The 17,619-nt window shown below is 48.5% G+C and overlaps 1 protein-coding gene across 6 annotated transcripts in view; it reads left to right on the top strand.

Annotated features, from left to right (window-relative positions):
* REEP1 (receptor accessory protein 1) overlaps positions 1–17,619 on the top strand; it is a 121,710-nt gene that overhangs the window by 52,865 nt on the left and 51,226 nt on the right. For 5 of the 6 annotated variants that reach the window (XM_050948012.1, XM_050948016.1, XM_050948017.1 and 2 more), the window contains exons 2-5: positions 6,252–6,324; positions 10,514–10,590; positions 13,004–13,124; positions 15,389–15,502. In XM_050948012.1, coding sequence (XP_050803969.1) covers positions 6,252–6,324; positions 10,514–10,590; positions 13,004–13,124; positions 15,389–15,502 — 385 coding nt within the window. The remainder of the gene's footprint in view (positions 1–6,251; positions 6,325–10,513; positions 10,591–13,003; positions 13,125–15,388; positions 15,503–17,619) is intronic. The other variant, XM_050948013.1, reaches the window with a different exon arrangement.

The following is a 17,619-nucleotide window of genomic DNA, read 5'->3' as shown; positions in this document are numbered from 1 at the left end:
GACCTTAACAGGCGCCGCGGCAGGAACGGAAGGCGCAGGCACTCGGGGAACCAAGGGGGGCAAAACCAAGGCTCCTCTAAGCCCCCGCCTGGACCCAAGCCTTCATTTTGAAGGTGCGCCCGAGGGCGCAGTAACAGTTTCCCCAATGGATCCTTTCCCCCCGTTTTCCAACCGCCTTTCGTTTTTCCTCCCAGCGTGGTCCCTAATAACATCAGACCGCTGGGTCTTACGCACGGTGCAGTCGGGATACCGCCTGCAGTTTGTTTCATTTCCTCCTCCCCGCCCCCCTTCCTCGTCCCTCTTCAGGGACCCCTCTCATGAGCAATTCCTTCGGCAGGAGGTGCAGACGCTCCTCGGCAAAGGAGCTATAGAGGCGGTGCCGGAGAACGAGAAAGGCAAGGGGTTTTATTCCCGCTACTTTCTGATCCCCAAGGCCAAGGGAGGCCTCAGGCCTATCCTCGACCTGCGAGAGCTCAACAAGTACCTGGTGAAGTTGAAGTTCCGCATGGTTTCCTTGGGGACCATTATCCCATCCCTGGATCCGGGAGACTGGTACGCCGCCCTCGACATGCAGGACGCGTATTTTCACATTGCTATCTGGCCACCCCACAGACGTTTCCTTCGCTTCGTTGTGGGGTCTCTGCATTACCAATTTGCAGTCCTCCCATTTGGCTTGTCCACGGCCCCGAGAGTGTTTACGAAATGCATGGCAGTTGTTGTGGCGCAGCTTCGGCGCAGTCGTATCCACGTGTTCCCGTATCTGGACGATTGGTTGATTCGGGGCACGTCGGAACAACAAGTCTGCAGCCATGTCCGTGTGATCACCGACATGTTCGCCACTCTGGGCCTCTTGGTGAACACAGACAAGTCCACCCTGGCCCCCACACAAAGGGTGGAATTCATCGGGGCCGTCCTGGACGCCACTGTGGGCAGGGCCTTGCTGCCATTGCAGCGGTTCCAGGCCTTGTCGGCAATCGTGCAACGACTACAGACAGCCCCCTTGATGTCAGTGAGGACGTGTCTAACCCTGTTAGGCCACATGGCGGCCTGTACTTTCGTGACCAATTACGCTCGGCTCCGCATGAGGCCACTCCAGTTGTGGCTCATCAGTCATTACAGACCGACAAGACAGCCACTAGATATGTTAATCATGATCCCCCAGAGGGTCTTAGATTCTCTCGGCTGGTGGCTGGACCAGTCAGTGTTGTGTGCGGGTCTCCCCTTCCACCCATCTCAGCCCTCGGTGTCCCTAACAACAGATGCCTCAGATCTCGGCTGGGGGGCCCACGCAGGGACCCTGAGGACGCAGGGCCTGTGGTCCCAGGAGGAGGTGGGGCTACACATCAACATGCGGGAGTTGAGAGCGGTCCGTCTTGCTTGTCAAACGTTCTGTCATCAGCTCCAGGGTCGTTGTGTCGCGGTGTTCACCGACAACACGACGACCATGTATTATATCAACAAGCAGGGCGGCACCAGATCCTCCTCCCTGTGCCACGAGGCGATACGACTCTGGGACTTTTGTGTAGCCCACTCCATTCACCTCATGGCTTCCTTCCTCCCCGGAGTACGGAACACGCTGGCGGATCGATTGAGCAGATCCTTCCTGTCACACGAGTGGTCCCTTCGCCCAGACGTCGCCCTCTCCATCTTCCGGAGGTGGGGTTATCCCCGGGTGGACCTCTTCGCGTCCAAGGGGAACAGGAAGTGCCAAGCGTTCTGCTCCTTTCAGGGCAGGGAGCCCGGGTCGATAGCGGATGCCTTCCTCATCCAGTGGTCGACCCACCTGTACTATGCGTTTCCCCCATTCCCGTTGGTCCACAGGGTCCTTCTGAAGGTGCGCAGGGACAGGGCTCACGTGATCATGGTAGCCCCGGCATGGCCCAGACAGCACTGGTACCCCATGCTGCTGGACCTGACCATAGCCGACCCAGTTCCCCTGCCCCTTCATCCGGACCTGATTACCCAGGAGCACGGGACCCTCTGTCACCCGGACCTGCAGTCGCTGCACCTAGCGGCGTGGCTCCTGCGTGGCTGACTGGCTCTGAGCTGCGCTGTTCCACGCCGGTGAGGGAGGTGCTCTTGGGCAGCAGGAAGCCGTCCACAAGAGCGACATATTTGGCCAAATGGAAGCGCTTCTCCTATTGGTGCGTGGAGAGAAATCTCCGCCCTATGGAAGTTTCAGTAGCCGACATCTTAGACTACATTTGGTCCCTTAAAGGGCAAGGTCTGGCCATATCGTCGTTACGAGTCCACCTAGCAGCTATCTCCACCTTTCACCCGGGTGCGGATGGTCGCTCTGTTTTTTTCCCACCCGACGGTGTCTAGATTCCTTAAGGGGCTGGAACGTTTATACCCTAACGTCCGTCCCCCTGCTCCAACCTGGGATCTTAACCTGGTGTTGTCCCGGCTCATGGGGCCCCCCTTTGAGCCGTTAGCTACTTGCTCCCTGCTTTACCTCTCTTGGAAGACGGCCTTTCTAGTAGCTATCACCTCAGCTAGACGGGTGTCGGAACTCCGGGCTCTTGTGGTAGACCCCCCATATACGGTCTTCCACAAGGACAAGGTGCAGCTGAGACCACACCCTGCTTTTCTCCCCAAGGTGGTCTCAGCCTTCCACGTCAACCAAGAGATATTCCTCCCGGTTTTTTTTCCCGAAACCTCACTCCTCAGGCAGGGAGCAGCAGCTCCACTCGCTTGATGTCCGTAGGGCTCTCGCGTTTTACGTGGAGAGGACTAAGCCCTTCCGCAAATACCCCCAGCTTTTCGTGGTGGTAGCGGACCGCATGAAAGGGCTTCCTATCTCCTCCCAGAGGTTATCCTCATGGGTAACGTCCTGTATCAGGACCTGCTATGACTTGGCCCACGTCCCTACGGGCCGTGTGACTGCGCATTCTACCAGGGCGCAGGCGTCGTCGCTGGCTTTCCTTGCCCGTGTGCCCATCCAGGAAATCTGTCGGGCAGCGACCTGGTCATCGGTCCACACCTTTGCTTCCCACTACGCCCTGGTCCAGCAGTCAAGAGAGGACGCGGCCTTCGGATCTGCAGTGCTCCATGCCGCGACTTCTCGCTCCGACCCCACCGCCTAGGTATGGCTTGGGATTCACCTAACTGGAATGGATGTGAGCAATCACTCGAAGAAGAAAAGACGGTTACTCACCTTTGTAACTGTTGTTCTTCGAGATGTGTTGCTCACATCCATTCCACACCCGCCCTCCTTCCCCACTGTCGGAGTCGCCGGCAAGAAGGAACCGAGGAGCGGGTGGGCCGGCAGGGATATATATTGGGTGCCATGGCGGCGCCACTCCAGGGGGCGACCTGCCGGCCCACTGGAGTTGCTAGGGTAAAAAAGTTTCCGACGAACGTGCACGCGCGGCGCGCACACCTAACTGGAATGGATGTGAGCAACACATCTCGAAGAACAACAGTTACAAAGGTGAGTAACCGTCTTTTCTCAACCTTGTTTTTACCCAGGGGCCCTTAAACTTAAATAGACAAGCCGGCAGAACCCCAACCAAAGGCGACGCGTGGCAGATTTCTACTGTCCATTTGGCCCTGCTCCCTGAAGTGCTGATGTAGCAGGGCAAAGCAGTGGTGTGTCTCCTTGGCTAGCTGCTGCCAGCTCATGGAGTTCAGTGGTTGTGAGGCAACTCCTTCTGCTAGCAGCGGGAGAAGAGCTGTCTTCTGCAGCAATGCTGCAATTTTTTGTTGCACTCCAGCTCCCCTCCGGCCAACCCAGACAGGCTGAGGTGAGTCTGGGGATGGAAGTGGCGCTCCCTCCCTGAGCCTTGCCATCCAGGGCTGAAGCTGGAGCCTGAGGCCCGCCACCTGGGGCTGAAGCCAGAGCCCCACCGCCCATTTTATAGATAGGGAGACTGAGGCACAAAGAGGTTAAGTGAGTTGCTCCAGGTCACACAGCAAGTTAGCAGGACTAGGACTAAGTCTCCTACCTCAGGGCTTAGTCTATTAAACCACAACTGCCTGGATGATACACACCCCTCTGTACAGTCAGGAAAATCTGAAGTTTGTTACATAACCCCCACAGGGAAGGCACATCAGCCTATTAATTATGCTGTATACTTTAGGTAAACAAAAGAGTAAGGGCTTCTCTTCCTCCACAGGAAACTTTCCAAGTATTTGCCATATATAACTGTGTTCCAGAGATTCTGTAAACTCACTTGCCTCTAAGACCAAGTTAGTTTCTATTACTGGCATAAACTGAGGAAGCAAATATAAATCATCAGATGTTGGAATCTCTGCAGGAAACGAGTGTGTGATAGCAACCAGCTCAGGGAGGGAAGGAAATGGATTGGGACAGAAATGAGGAACTTTTATAAATGAGGTAGAGGGAAAAATCATTCATGTGCATGATTGTTTTTCTGAGCTGTGCAGAGGAACTCTGCCTCTTTTAGCATTATCTTCACTGGACCAGATCCCATTACCACTGATGTCAGTGGAAAGTTTGCTGTTTAGCTTCAATGAGAGTAGGATCAAGACCATTGTCTGTGTGTCTCCCCTGCCTTAAACAGCACTGTTGTTTGTTAAGATATTTCAAGGGAGAACAATGAATGTGTTTTCCCAGAATCTTCTCTGTGGGCATATTATCTAATCCCTACGTACAGCACATCTCTGATGTACGAAATAGATCCAGTGCTCCCAGTTTCCAGCAGCTCTTTCTGAAGCCAGCGTGAAACGTCTGCAAAACACTTAGCTCCTCACTCAGTGGCTGCTTTTCTGAAGTCTGCATTATGCTTTGGGTTTTGTTAAATTACGCTACAGTAGGCATGATGAATACCCAGCAAATTGTGCTAGCGCGGTGCTTTGCAAATCAAGATAGTGTGCAATCTCACTCTGTTCTTTTACAAATGCTTTCCTGAGGACAGCTCAGAGAGGGACAATTGCGAGCTGCATGGGGGAGAGTAAATTTTTAATATATCATCCATGAATTGGACATAAATGTAATTAAGTTCCTTGGCAGCGGAACATAACTGGCAAAATGGAAAGGATAATATCAGATTAATATGGCTCTAAGTTTAGGTTTTGAAACAATGAGCTTTGATAAACCGTAAGAATAATGTCCTGTGGCACCTTATAGACTAACAGACGTATTGGAGCATGAGCTTTCGTGGGTGAATACCCACTTCGTCGGATGGATAGGCACCCACGAAAGCTCATGCTCCAATACATCTGTTAGTCTATAAGGTGCCACAGGACTCTTCGCTGCTTTTACAGATCCAGACTTACACGGCTACCCCTCTGATACCTAAGAACAATGGGAATGTTTACATTAAATTAAGAAAAAGTTCAGTGGAAACATGTATTTTTTTTTAAAGCCAATAAACATTCCCCTGCTCAATTTTCAATCCAAACATTTCGGTATCCTGCAATTGCAGGGGAAATTGACTAAAACCTGTCTGGAAGAAAGTGGAAATGATTAGCCTGTTTTCAGGGTCTACATTTAAAGAAATGATCAAAGAGAACAAGCAGCACAAATAGCGAAGAGGAAAGGAGATTTTTAAACACTCCCTCACTTTTTAAATTCCAAGGTGCTAGTAGTAGCTTCAGGATTCTTTTTTACAGTTCTATGATTTTGAACCTGGTCGTGTCTCTTTCAGACACAGAAAACTAGAGGGGCTTTAGAGTTGGAGTCAACAGGGCCATGCAGGATTCCTCCTGCCCTGATCTGAGTACAGGATTGGGCCCTAATATTGTCAAAGCAAACCAGGTGTAATCTGAGTGCCATTTTGTCCCTCTTCCCCTCTTAAATTTTCTTGGGGTGGGGGTAGGGCAGGGTTTGGGGATTTCAAATAAATGGTTCACACTTTGTCCCATCTCTGAAAACAACTAATAAACCTTCTTTGCTGTGTCATGGCAGATTATTTTAAAATTACATTTACCTTTTCCTGGAGGTTTGTTTTTCTGACTTGTTTTAATGCCGATGTGTCACTCTTTTTGATACTTTTCATCGGGGGAGGTGCCTATTAAATGTAATGCAGCCTCAAAGTGACAGTTACAAAAGAAGGAAAACAATCTTGGCCCTAATCCCGCTCCATGTAAATCAATGGCAAAATTGTCACTGACCTCAATGGGGCAGGATCAGCCCTATACTGTGGAACGCAGTGCATGGTATATTGGAGTCCTAGATCAGAACCTACTAACGCTTTCTACAGGTGCAAGAAATGCAGTTAACAGAAGGAAAAAATATTTCCCTATGGCAGGAAATCAAGATTCTCCATTTCTTTTTTTTCTTTCAGGATTATATTTGGCACTCTTTACCCTGCGTATTATTCTTACAAAGCTGTAAAATCAAAGGATATTAAAGAATATGTAAGTAATTTTTTTTTCTCCTGTGCTATGTTTTATGGTCTCTGATCATTAGATTTTAAAGTTGCTGCCTGATTCCAGGTGAGTCTGTGAACCAGGGCTGGGGGAAGTCTGACGTGTAGGCTGGTGCATAGGGCCCTAGACTGAAAGTTAGGAGAGCTGGATTCTGTTCCGAGCTCTGCTTATGCCTCCATATGGTGGCATAATTGTGCTTGTATGGCCGATCTCAAAAGGTGCTCGATGCCCATGCCTGAGATACAGTTTTGCTTTGCTTATTTACTGTAGGAGAGCAGAACAAAATAAAGCCTCTTCAGAAGCCCCTTGTCCCTTTAGCTGCTCCCTCAAAACAGGGTTTGCAGTGGAATTAGCAAACCAAAAATACACATGATTGTGAATATCTTTCAGGAAGCAGAGACCCTTTCTCTCCAAAGCAGCAGCCAGCCTCCATAGCAGAATGGCCTCTTTATATAGACTTATGGCTGGCAAATGGGTGGAGCTGTCCTGCCTTTTTCCTAGAAGAATGCCTCTGGGTCCTAGTGTCCCATGGGTCAGGCCGACACTGTCAACTTTTGTTAGGGGAAGTCGGATGTGGGAGAAGCATGACCCACAAAGGCCCCCTCTGTGTCCCAAAGGGTCTATACTGCCTGTCACAATCTTGTTCTCTATATAAACTGCTGAGCAGTGAAGAGCCTTCAGGTATTTACTCTTCAAATATCTCAGTAGCTCAGTGATGGTAAGCCCATTTCCATGTCTTGGTGACAGCTCTGACGATTATCTTAATGTGTCCTTAGCACAGTGTCAAGCTGTGACTTGGAGAGGCTCTTGATATTCTTCCAGTCCAACGTTTCCCTGGGTGAGATTAGTTCTTTATATCTGAAAGCATTAACTTGTCGTGAGCATTGTAAGTAAACCAGATGAGGGCTGCCTGACATGCCAGGTATGCGAAGCAAAATGTACTTGCAGAGCTGACTCTGCTGCACAACTCCAGCTATATAAATCCCCTTTGACATGCTGGCAGTTCAAATAACATCACCTAGCAGTGGCTAACAATCGTATTCTCCATTTCTAGAACACATTTCATCTAAAGGCCTGATCTGCGCTTGGAAGTTGTTTTGTTATGTCAGTTAGGGGTGTGCTTTTTCTTTAACAAATATAGTTATACCAATCTAAGACCTTGGGTTAGGGTTGCCAGGTGTCTGGTTTTCGACTTGAACACCTGTTCAAAAAGGGACCGTGGCACTAGCTCCAGTCGGCACTAGCTCTGGTCAGCACCACTGACAAGGCCATTAAAAGTCTGGTTGGCAATGCAGTGGAGTAAGGCAGTCTCCCTGCCCAGCTCTGCGTGGGTCCCGGGAAGTGGCTGGCATGTCCCTCCGGCTCCTAGGCAGAAGGGTGGTCACGAGGGCTCCACGCGCTGCCCCTTTCCCAAGCACCAGCTCCGTAGCTCTCATTGGCTGGGAACCACGGCTAGTGGGAGCTGCGGGAGCGGCACCTGTGGGTGGTGACAGCATGTGGAGTCAACTGGCTGCTCCTTTGCCTAGGAGCCAGAGGGAGATGTTGCCAATTCCTGGGAGCCACCTGAGGTCAGTGCCACCCAAAGCCTGCACCCCAAGCCTCCTCCTGCACCCGAATCCCCTGCTCCAGCTCAGAACTCCCTCCCAGATCCCTCCCCCCCTCCCATACCCCTGCCCCAGCCCAGAGCCTCCTCCTGCACCCCAAATCCCTCATCCCCGGACCCACCCCAGAGCCCACACCTCGAACCAGAGCCCACACCCCCTCTCGCACCCCAGCTCAGATCCCCCTCCCACACTCCAAACCACTTGGCCCTAGCCATGAGACCACTCCTGCACCCCAAAGCCATCATCCCCAGCTTCACACCAGAGCCCGCACCCCCACCCCTGAACCCATATCCCTTTCCACACCCCAACCCTCTGTGTCAGGCAGGAGCCCCCTCCCACACTCCGAACCCCTGCCCCAACCCAGAGCCCCCCTCCCACACTCTGAACCCCTCAGCCCCAGCCCGGAGCCCCCTCCTCAACCCCAAACCGCTCATCCCTGGCCACACCCCAGATCCTGCACCCCCAGCTGGAGCCCTCACCCCCTCCTGCACCCCAACCCACTGGCTCAGCCTGGTGAAAATGAGCATGGGTGGGGGAGAGTGAGCGAGTGGGGGGGAGGGGCCTCAGAACAGGTGGGGCAGGGGTGGGGTCTTGAGGCAGGGGCAGGCGGGGCAAGATGTTGAGTTTTCTGCAATTAGAAATTCGGCAACCCTACCTTGGATGGATGCAGTTATATCAATAAAGGTACCTTATACCAGTATAGCCTATTCCCTTTCACATGTGGGAATAGTTATACCAGTATAAAGCACTTTTACTCTGATATACTTTATCCACAGTAGGGCTTGGTCTATACTTAAAAGTTTGCCATCATTGCTATGTTAGTTAGGAATGTGAGGAAATCACCCCCCGCTTCCCAAACTGATATAACGGTGGCAGCAAAAGTCCTAGTGCAGATGTTGGTATATGGATAAAAAGGAACTTTTGCCAGTATAGCTTATTCTGTTTGGGTAACTGGTGTAAACTATATTGGCAAAAGAATTATTGGTGGCATAAGATGCATCTCCACTAGGGTATTGGTTGGGGTTAGCCAGTGTAGCCCTCCTGGCATATCTTTACTAGCAAACCAAGTGTGGACAAGGCCTGCCAGGAGTGAAATTTCTTAATTATTCTGGTTGAGTTACTGCAGTACACCTTTTTAGTGTAGACACGACCTATGACTCTTAAAGTGCTTCACAGATATTGCTTAATTAAAGTTAATAGCACCCCTGTGAGGTTGCTAAGATGTACTGAGGGGAGTTGGTCAAAAAAATTTGTTCACGGTATATTTTTCACCAAAAAATGGAAATATCCATGGGAAATGTCACTATTCAACAATATTTTATTGGAAAAACATTTGATTTGTTTTTGTCAACTGAAAAATTTCAGCCAGTCAGGCAAAAATTTTCAGTGAAACAAAGAATGTTTGCCCAACTGGTCAAAACATTTTGATTTTTGGTTGCCAAAAAACACAACAAACTAAACAAACAAATAACAAAGAAGCTTTCAGCCTTAGTTTTTCAATGAAAACTTTTTTAAAAAAATTCATCTGTATCAAATTCATCACTGTGAGGGTGGAGAACATGTTTCCTGACCACCGCTGAAATGCAGCTGCCTCTGGGTGTAATGCAACAGCATTGCAGTATGGTTTAAGATGGGAAATTAAGAAGACTGTTGTGTCCATCTATGCTGCAGGCGGTACGTTAGCTGGTAGGCTTGTCAGCCCAGGAAAAACGAGTGTTACCCCGAATCCGTTTCAAGCCTCTGCTGCCTAAGCTAAAAGACCCACCTCTGAGCCTCGGCTGCAGCAGGCTCACCAACCTCTTTCTATGGCCCTGACCACTAAAGGGGTACAGAGCACCACGCTGAGTGGGTGTTGGTTACATAGCTCATCTGAGAGAGGACACCTCCAATAGCACAGCTCCTCCTGTCAGCAAATTTGGATATGCTGGAACTTATTCAGAAGGAACAGTGCTAGCTACTGAATCATAAGCACCTTTTCCTTTCTTAAGTACTTGGAGGTCACTTGGTGATCTACCATCCATATCTTGACCTAACCTAGCCCTGGTTATTGGGCATGATCTGATGGGATTACAGCACAAGGTAACACGATAGCAGGGTTACGCTTGCATTTGCAGATGAAGAGAGAAGTTATACAGCATCATCTGTATGGTCTAGTGTTATCCAATTATGTGTCTAAATCACTATCTCTGTCGGACAGCAATTCTACAGCAAAAACTCCTTGTGGAATACGAGCAGCGAGCCTGACTATAGTACTTTGTCTTTTGGTCAGATTAATCCTAAGGGACAAATTCCTTCTTCATGTGGGCTTGTGCATGACTCTGATTTGTGTTGTGGAATACACCTATGCAACAACTTGCTGGGTGACACCTGGCAAAGCCCTAAAGTTCTCTGTACCTGCACAAGTTTCTGAGGCTTTCTAGTCAATAAGAGTATCACCAGGCAATTGTGGATGGGACGAGCTTTGAGATCCTCATGTGAAAGGTGCTGTACCACAGAAGAGTAAAATACCATCACTGTACATTTGTGCCTTCCTAGAACAGCATAGATATAAAATATCTGATTTCTCTTCACAGGTCAAATGGATGATGTACTGGATCATATTTGCACTCTTCACAACAGCCGAGACTGTCACAGATCTCTTTCTTTGCTGGTGAGCAGCAGACCGAGGTGGGGTGTTTGTAATGAGATGGGGAGGAAAACAGAAGTGCTTATAAGGGAACAGAGCTCCAGAGAGAGGATTGTAAGGCTGCGTCATTTCCTGTGCAAGGGGTTAAATGTCAGGAGCATGGCGTGTTTTGCTTGGAGGACCAGCACTTCCTCTCTTAGCGCTGCCAGATTTACAGGTTGGGTAATACTAATGTCAGGGGAACTGCTCAGGGGCTCAGAAAGCAGTTGAACTGGGCAGAGTTTGATGAAGGTCTGTCACTGTCAACAGGGGATGGCAGAGCCAGCAGCCCTCTTCTGCTGTGGGCACTGGTGCAGGTGTTAGGATGGAGACAGGCATATGGAAAGGGTGGGGTGTGTGAGAAAGGAGAGGGGAACATGAGTGAGGGGAAAAGGGAAAGGGGGAGAGAAAGGGATGAGGAGAAGGAAGAGATGGAGGGAGGAAGGAGGAGGAAGATACACACAGGAATAAGACAAACCCCTTTAACTTTTTCCCTTCTAAAACTTTCTAATCCCTGGGGTCACCCAGTGTGTTATGTGTTCCTCTCTGTGCCTGCTCCACAGAGGATAGGAGTCTCTTGCAGCCCCAGTTGAGGGAGCTACCCTCTTGGCTGACATACTGGGAATTGAACTGGGAACCTCCAGAGCTAAAAGCATGAGCTGCTAAAGATCCAGGGTTTTCTAGCTCAGGCTGTAGCAGATTGATATTCAGGTTGGGCACAGGGGGGTCTGTAACACACACTCAGCAGTGGGTTCCAATAGCAGGCAGTGTTACTTGTTCCTGCTCTGTCCTTTTCCTTTGGGATAGATCCTTAGGTGTATAGGGAGCACAGAGGACAGTGACACTTTTTGTTTGCAAAGGGGCTGAGCCTGTGCACCCTGCAGCATCCTCCCAGTCTGTTGTCGTGCAGGGAATTAGAAGAGGAGGAACACCGGCCATTGTTAACTTGGGTTGTTGAGGTCAATAGAAGCTTTGGGTGCTCATCACCTCTGCAGATCAGGTCACTTGCACTGAAGTGATGGGGGGAAACTCCTGTGGGCTTTGGACGAGGCCACTTAAATAGGTACCTAACTTCAGGCACATTTTGACCACTCTTTATACAGCCTGATCCAACACCCATTGAAGCCAATGGAAACCGGAGATGTCAATGGGCTTAAAGTCCTTAATCCTTATGCATGTACCTCACCAAGGTGCCGATCACCTGCAGGGAGCACTCTTTTCAATGGGAGTTTCAGGGAGTTCACCATCACACAGAATCTGGCCCAAAAGGAGGAATTACGTTGGTACTTCAGTGTGTCCTTTTTAACTCATTTGGGCCTGATCCAGGAGGTGTGACGGCAGCTCATATATGAATCAACTAGTTTGGGTTCCAGAGATGAAGATGCAGCAGTACAGGCTACAGCACAGGCTAGTCACACAAGTAATTGTGTATGGTTCCAAGCGGGCTTGTATAGCCCGTGCTGCTCTGACGTCAGTCAGTGAAGAGTAAAGCTAGTTCGGGTATGTCTGGATAAGAGGCAATCGCACATCCCATGATTGCAGTGTAGGCATTCCCTTAATTGAGAGAAATGAGACACGTAAACCAACTGCAGAAAACGTGGAGGACATGTTAGATTTTTAAAATTCTCTGTGTTAAGTCACGGTGCTGCTAGCAAAACAAAAGGGAAGGACGTGCGGTTATAACGGGAAGATCTCTTATTAGTAATTGTTATTCTGTGGATATTGCACTAGTGCCAAAAATCCCCAGGGAGGATTGGACCCCATTATGCTGCGCCCTGTACAAGCACAGACAATGAGACAGTGCCTGCATAATGTGAAAGGAGTGATGGTTCAATTCCGTGATAAGTGCCATCTAACTGCAGAAAGGCGGAGAGACGAAAGGTATATAAATAAAGCTGGAGAGGCTGGTTTGCTGGCTGCTGATGGGTGTGATAGGAAGTGTTCTCTCTGCACCTCAGGCCTCTGAGGGCTGGGAACACTGCAAAGGAAGCCTCCAGGGCCCCTTTGTGCATACAGCAAAGACTTCTGTGGCACCTTATAGACTAAGAAATGCATTAGAGCTCCAATACGTTTGTTAGTCTATAAGGTGCCACAGAACTCTTTGCTGCTTTTACAGATTCAGACTAACACGGCTGCCCACTTGTTACTTAATTGGCTGTAAGGGTCCCTATTGAATAATGTTGCTGCTACCTGGCTGCCAGGAAAACTTGGTATAGAGTTCAGCCAGAGTCTGGGTGTGAGTGAATGTGGGGGGAAAGTGGGTGGTAGATCCTTAGGACGCTCAGGTAGACAGAAACCAGCTTAGGCTAGGAATCTGCCAATTGCTAACTGCCTTGGGCTTCTATTTTCATCAGAGAAGCAGTCAACAAGAATCTATGTCATATTTGTTTTCCCATAGGTTTCCATTCTATTATGAACTGAAAATAGCTTTTGTAGCTTGGTTGCTGTCTCCGTACACAAAAGGCTCCAGCGTCCTGTATAGAAAATTTGTACACCCAACACTGTCTTCAAAAGAAAAGGTAATTATCGATGTTCATGCCCTAACTGAGTGGATGGCTCACAGCAGTGGAATTAGTGTGTTTACTGTATGTCAGCTGCATCAGCGGTTTTCATCTCAAGAAGATGAGTCACTGCTTTTTCTTGTATTTATTTTTATTCTTTGATCTTTTTTTTTTTTTTTTTGTATCAGCCTCTGCTGAGCTCATTCAGAATAATTTACCTACATCTGGGCACCGGGGAACCTAGGAGGGTGGGATACACGTATTATTTTTTCTTTGAAAATACCAACCTGAAAATAGTTCTTCCTTGCATGACAAACTTCATAGTGTTGGAAATGCTGACTGAATGTAGCTGGGGTGACAAGGTGGGTGAGGTAATATTGTCTATTGGACCAGCTTCTATTGATGAGAGAGGCAAGCTTTTGAGCCACACAGAGCTCTTTTTCAGGTCTGGGAAAGCTACTCTGAGCATCACAGCTAAATGGAAGGTGGAATAGATAGTACATATTCTAAGGGACCTCTCAAGGTAGAGTGGCCCATTAAGACCTCTGCAGTCATAGGACAAAAAGAGGTGGTTAGTGGGTTACAGATTGAATTTATGGTTTATTACAACGATCAGTAACTCAGACCTGATCTACACTACAGAGATAGATCGACATAAACTAACTCTACACTACACATCTACACTAAAGTAGATACACAGGAGAACTGCGGAAAAGGATCTGGACCACAAGTGGACCACAAGCTAAATATGAGTCAACAGTGTAACACTTTTGCAAAGAAAGCAAACATCACTCTGGGATGTTGTAAGCAGGAGTGTTGTAAGCTAGACACAAGAAGTAATTCTTTTACTCTACTCTGTGCTGATTAGCCTCAACTGAAGTATTGTGTCCGTTCTGGGCCCCACATTTCAGGAAGGATGTGGACAAATTAGAGGAAGTCCAGAGAAGAGCAAGAAAAATGATTAAAGGTCTAGAAAACATGACCCATGGGGGAAGGTTGAAAAAAATGGGTTTGTTTAGTCTGGAGAAGAGAAGACTGAGAGGGGACATGATAACAGTTTTCAAGTACCTAAAAGGTTATCACAAGGAGAAGGGAGAAAAATTGTTGTTCTTAACCTCTGAGGATAGGACAAGAAGCAATGAGCTTAAATTGCAGCAAGGGAGGTTTAGGTTGGACGTTAGGAAAAAATTCCTAACTGTCAGGGTGGTTAAGCACTGGAATAAATTGCCCAGGGAGATTGTGGAATCTCCATCATTGAAGATCTTTAAGAGCAGGTCAGACAAACACCTGTCAGGGAAGGTCTAGATAATACTTAGTCCTGCCATGAGTGCAGGGGACTGGACTAGATGACCTCTCGAGGTCCCTTCCAGTCCTGCAATTCTATAAAATGTAGCTCCTACCAATGTAATTTGTCCACTGCATTGAATAGTAACTCCACCTCCGCAAGAAGAGTAGCACTTAAGTCTATGTCCATGTAGACTCTGCGTTGCTTACATCGTCTGTTGCTGCCTTTCAGAAACTGTCCCACAATGCCCCACATTGGCAGTTAAATGGGTGCAGGCGCTCCTGGTCAGGACGCACACCGTGGACACAAGGAGCGTAGTGTGGATGTGTAAAGCCGATTCAGTTACTGCGGTGGCTATACATTGACGTGATATAGGTTGACTTACTTTTTGTGGTGTAGCCTTGCCCCCACTAACCTTATCTTTTTGTCCTATGACTGCAGAGGTATTAACGGGCTAATCTAATTAGTGTGTGGTAATTACTTTGTAATTACAATATGTGCTATCTACTTATGCTAACCAATCTGTTCCACCTTCCATTTAGCTGTGATTCTCAGAATACCTTTCCCAGTTCTGAAGAAGAGCTCTGAAAGCTTGTCTCTCTCACCAACAGAAGCTGATCCAATAAAAGATATTACCTCACCCACCTTGTCTCTCTAATATCCTGGATCCAACATGGCCATAACTGCACTGCATGTAGCTGGGGTGTCATTTCTGGAAGTACTGCCTTCTCCAGGTTAGGGGAGCGGGGACTGGGTGGGAGTTGGGATTGCTTGTCTCTGTTCCATTCACAGGATAAAAGCAACTCCCAGAGGTTTCAGTGGAAGCTACTGCTCCCCTGCCATCCTCTTTTCCTTTTCAAGTACTGGCTGTAAATCTCTCTCCAGCTGGCGGGAGAGAGGGAGATGCCCGCCTCCATGAATGATGACGTGACCCTTGAGAGAGAGGGCAGGAGGTCTGAACTCTTCCCTCTTGTGCTTTTTTTGTCTTGTGCGACAGGAAATTGATGACTGCCTCGTCCAAGCCAAGGATCGGAGTTACGATGCGCTGGTGCACTTTGGGAAGCGGGGACTGAATGTCGCAGCAACGGCAGCTGTGATGGCGGCTTCCAAGGTAACAGCTGGAAGAGCGCAGGTCATGGTGGTGCCATTAGCATCTCAATTGGGTCTGGGTCTATCGTCTATGGTAACAACACAGTGGGGCGGAGAGGAGAGAGGAGGAAGGCAGGGGGAGAGTCCAGAATTCTTTTAGTGGTTTTGATCCTGCCTCCCAGCATCCTGTTCATCAACCTCACGGGTGCATCTTGGGATGAACACACTATGCAAGACTATGATACTGTGGGAGTGAATGAAGGGGATAAACGCAAGGGGCCAAGCTTTGCCTTCAGGACTTTGTGAGGGCCTCTGCTGAGCAGGACGCGGAGCAGCACACTCTATCCTTATGATGATGCACAATTAGATTTCCATGAGTGATACAGATTCATCGTACCCTGGAACAGTTAATACGCCAGGCTGGGCAATTGCTTAATGGCTCCTTTGAGGAAAAATTAAGCTGAGCTGTCCAGTTATTCCCTGCCCCCTTTCACAGGAGAAAGCACAGAGTAGGACTGAGGAAGGAGCCCCCACACTAGGCCTGTTGTTTCATTGGATTGTTAAAAATGCTGGCTAACATTCTGACCTCTAATTCGGATGCTAACATCAAATCAATGAAATTTGAGACTTCTGAACATTAAGTGATCACCTGCTGGGGTCAGGAAGGATCTTTTCTTTCATACCCTGTACAATCATATGATTGATTAGGTTCATTATTACGTTGAGTGAAGGGGAGATCACATTCCTTTGAAGCAGCAGATATTGGTCACTTTTGGAGACAGGATGCTGGATGTGATGTAGAAATGGTCTCATCTGATGTTGCATGTCCTGTGCTCTAGTCCTGGGTTAGATCTAGTACAAGAAAAAGCCGTGATCTGTTTTCTCCAAAGGTACAGCAGCAATTTGTAGTGGGAAATGGATGCTGTTATGGTTAATGTGAGAGTCCAGAGACCTGGATTCTGATCTCTGTCACAGGCTTCTTGTATGCTCTTGGGCATATCATTTGATCTCCCCCGCCTCAGTTTCCTCATCTGTAAAATAGGAATACTGCTTCCCTGTATCAGGGGGGACTATGAGGCTGAATACCTGAATGTTTGTAGAGCACTTGGAGGTTCTTAGATGAAAGTGCTCTAGATATGCAAAGCAGACACCCACATTGTTCTGTGTGGCATCTGTACTGACACACACACGCCTGGTGCTACAGTAATATTGAGATCTGTTTTAAATGTGCAAAAGCCAAGATTGCTTATTTTGTTCCCTGCTCACAGTCGTCTGTTTCTAGATGTTGAGCTGACGTGATGCTGTATGTGTGATGGTCCCTACAATACCTCCACACAACAGTGAGACATTTGGCTGACACCTTGGCTACGCCAAGGCCTTTTATGTCTCTCAAGCAGCATAAAAGGGCTTTAAAATGGGCAGCAGCAGTATCACTGTCTCTGTACGGCCTTTGCTCCCAGTACTTGGTGTAGATGCACTGATGTCCCTGGTGCACTGCACTATGTCTGTCTCTGCTTTCCAGGGCCTGCAGGAGCATGTGGAAGCAGAGTATAAGTTAGAGCAGCCCTGAGACTGCTCTGATTTACACTTGGGGCTTGGAAGGGCCCTGTTCAACCCCAGAATATGGCCTAAAGCCTTTGTGCCCCACCTCTCCCTCCCTGCCCTGAGCACAGGAACAGAATAATTGAGTCTTGGGCCCTTTCTCAAAATGCCTGTTTTCCACCTTATGAGGATATGTACACAGCTCCAGTGGTAGCAGGAGGCCAGGTGGAAGGGAGGCTGGGGATGGCGATAGGGAAGAAGGTCTGCAGTGAAAGAAGGGGGACAGAATAGTTTTAGGAATGGTAGTTTTCCGTAATCTAATGGAGATCCTTGTTCAGTGTTATAAGAAAGAATCTCTTTCTGTGATTCTTTACCATTGTCACACCTTACTGCCGCTGCAGTATCTGACCTCACAATCTTCAGTGTATTTACCTTCACAACACACCTATGAGGTAGGAAAGTGCTACTGTCTCCATTTCAGATGGGGAATAGAGGCACAGAGAGGCTAAATGAGTTGCCCAGGGTCACAGAAGAAGTTGGTGGTAGAGCATGGACCTGAACCCAGGTTTCAGGCTTGGGCCATAACCACTGAACCAT

The sequence above is a fragment of the Gopherus flavomarginatus genome, chromosome 3, assembly GCF_025201925.1.
Source record: "Gopherus flavomarginatus isolate rGopFla2 chromosome 3, rGopFla2.mat.asm, whole genome shotgun sequence".
NCBI lineage: Eukaryota > Metazoa > Chordata > Testudines > Testudinidae > Gopherus > Gopherus flavomarginatus.
The sequence above is the reverse complement of the archived record's forward strand: the minus strand, read 5'-3'. Positions and strand labels throughout refer to the sequence as shown.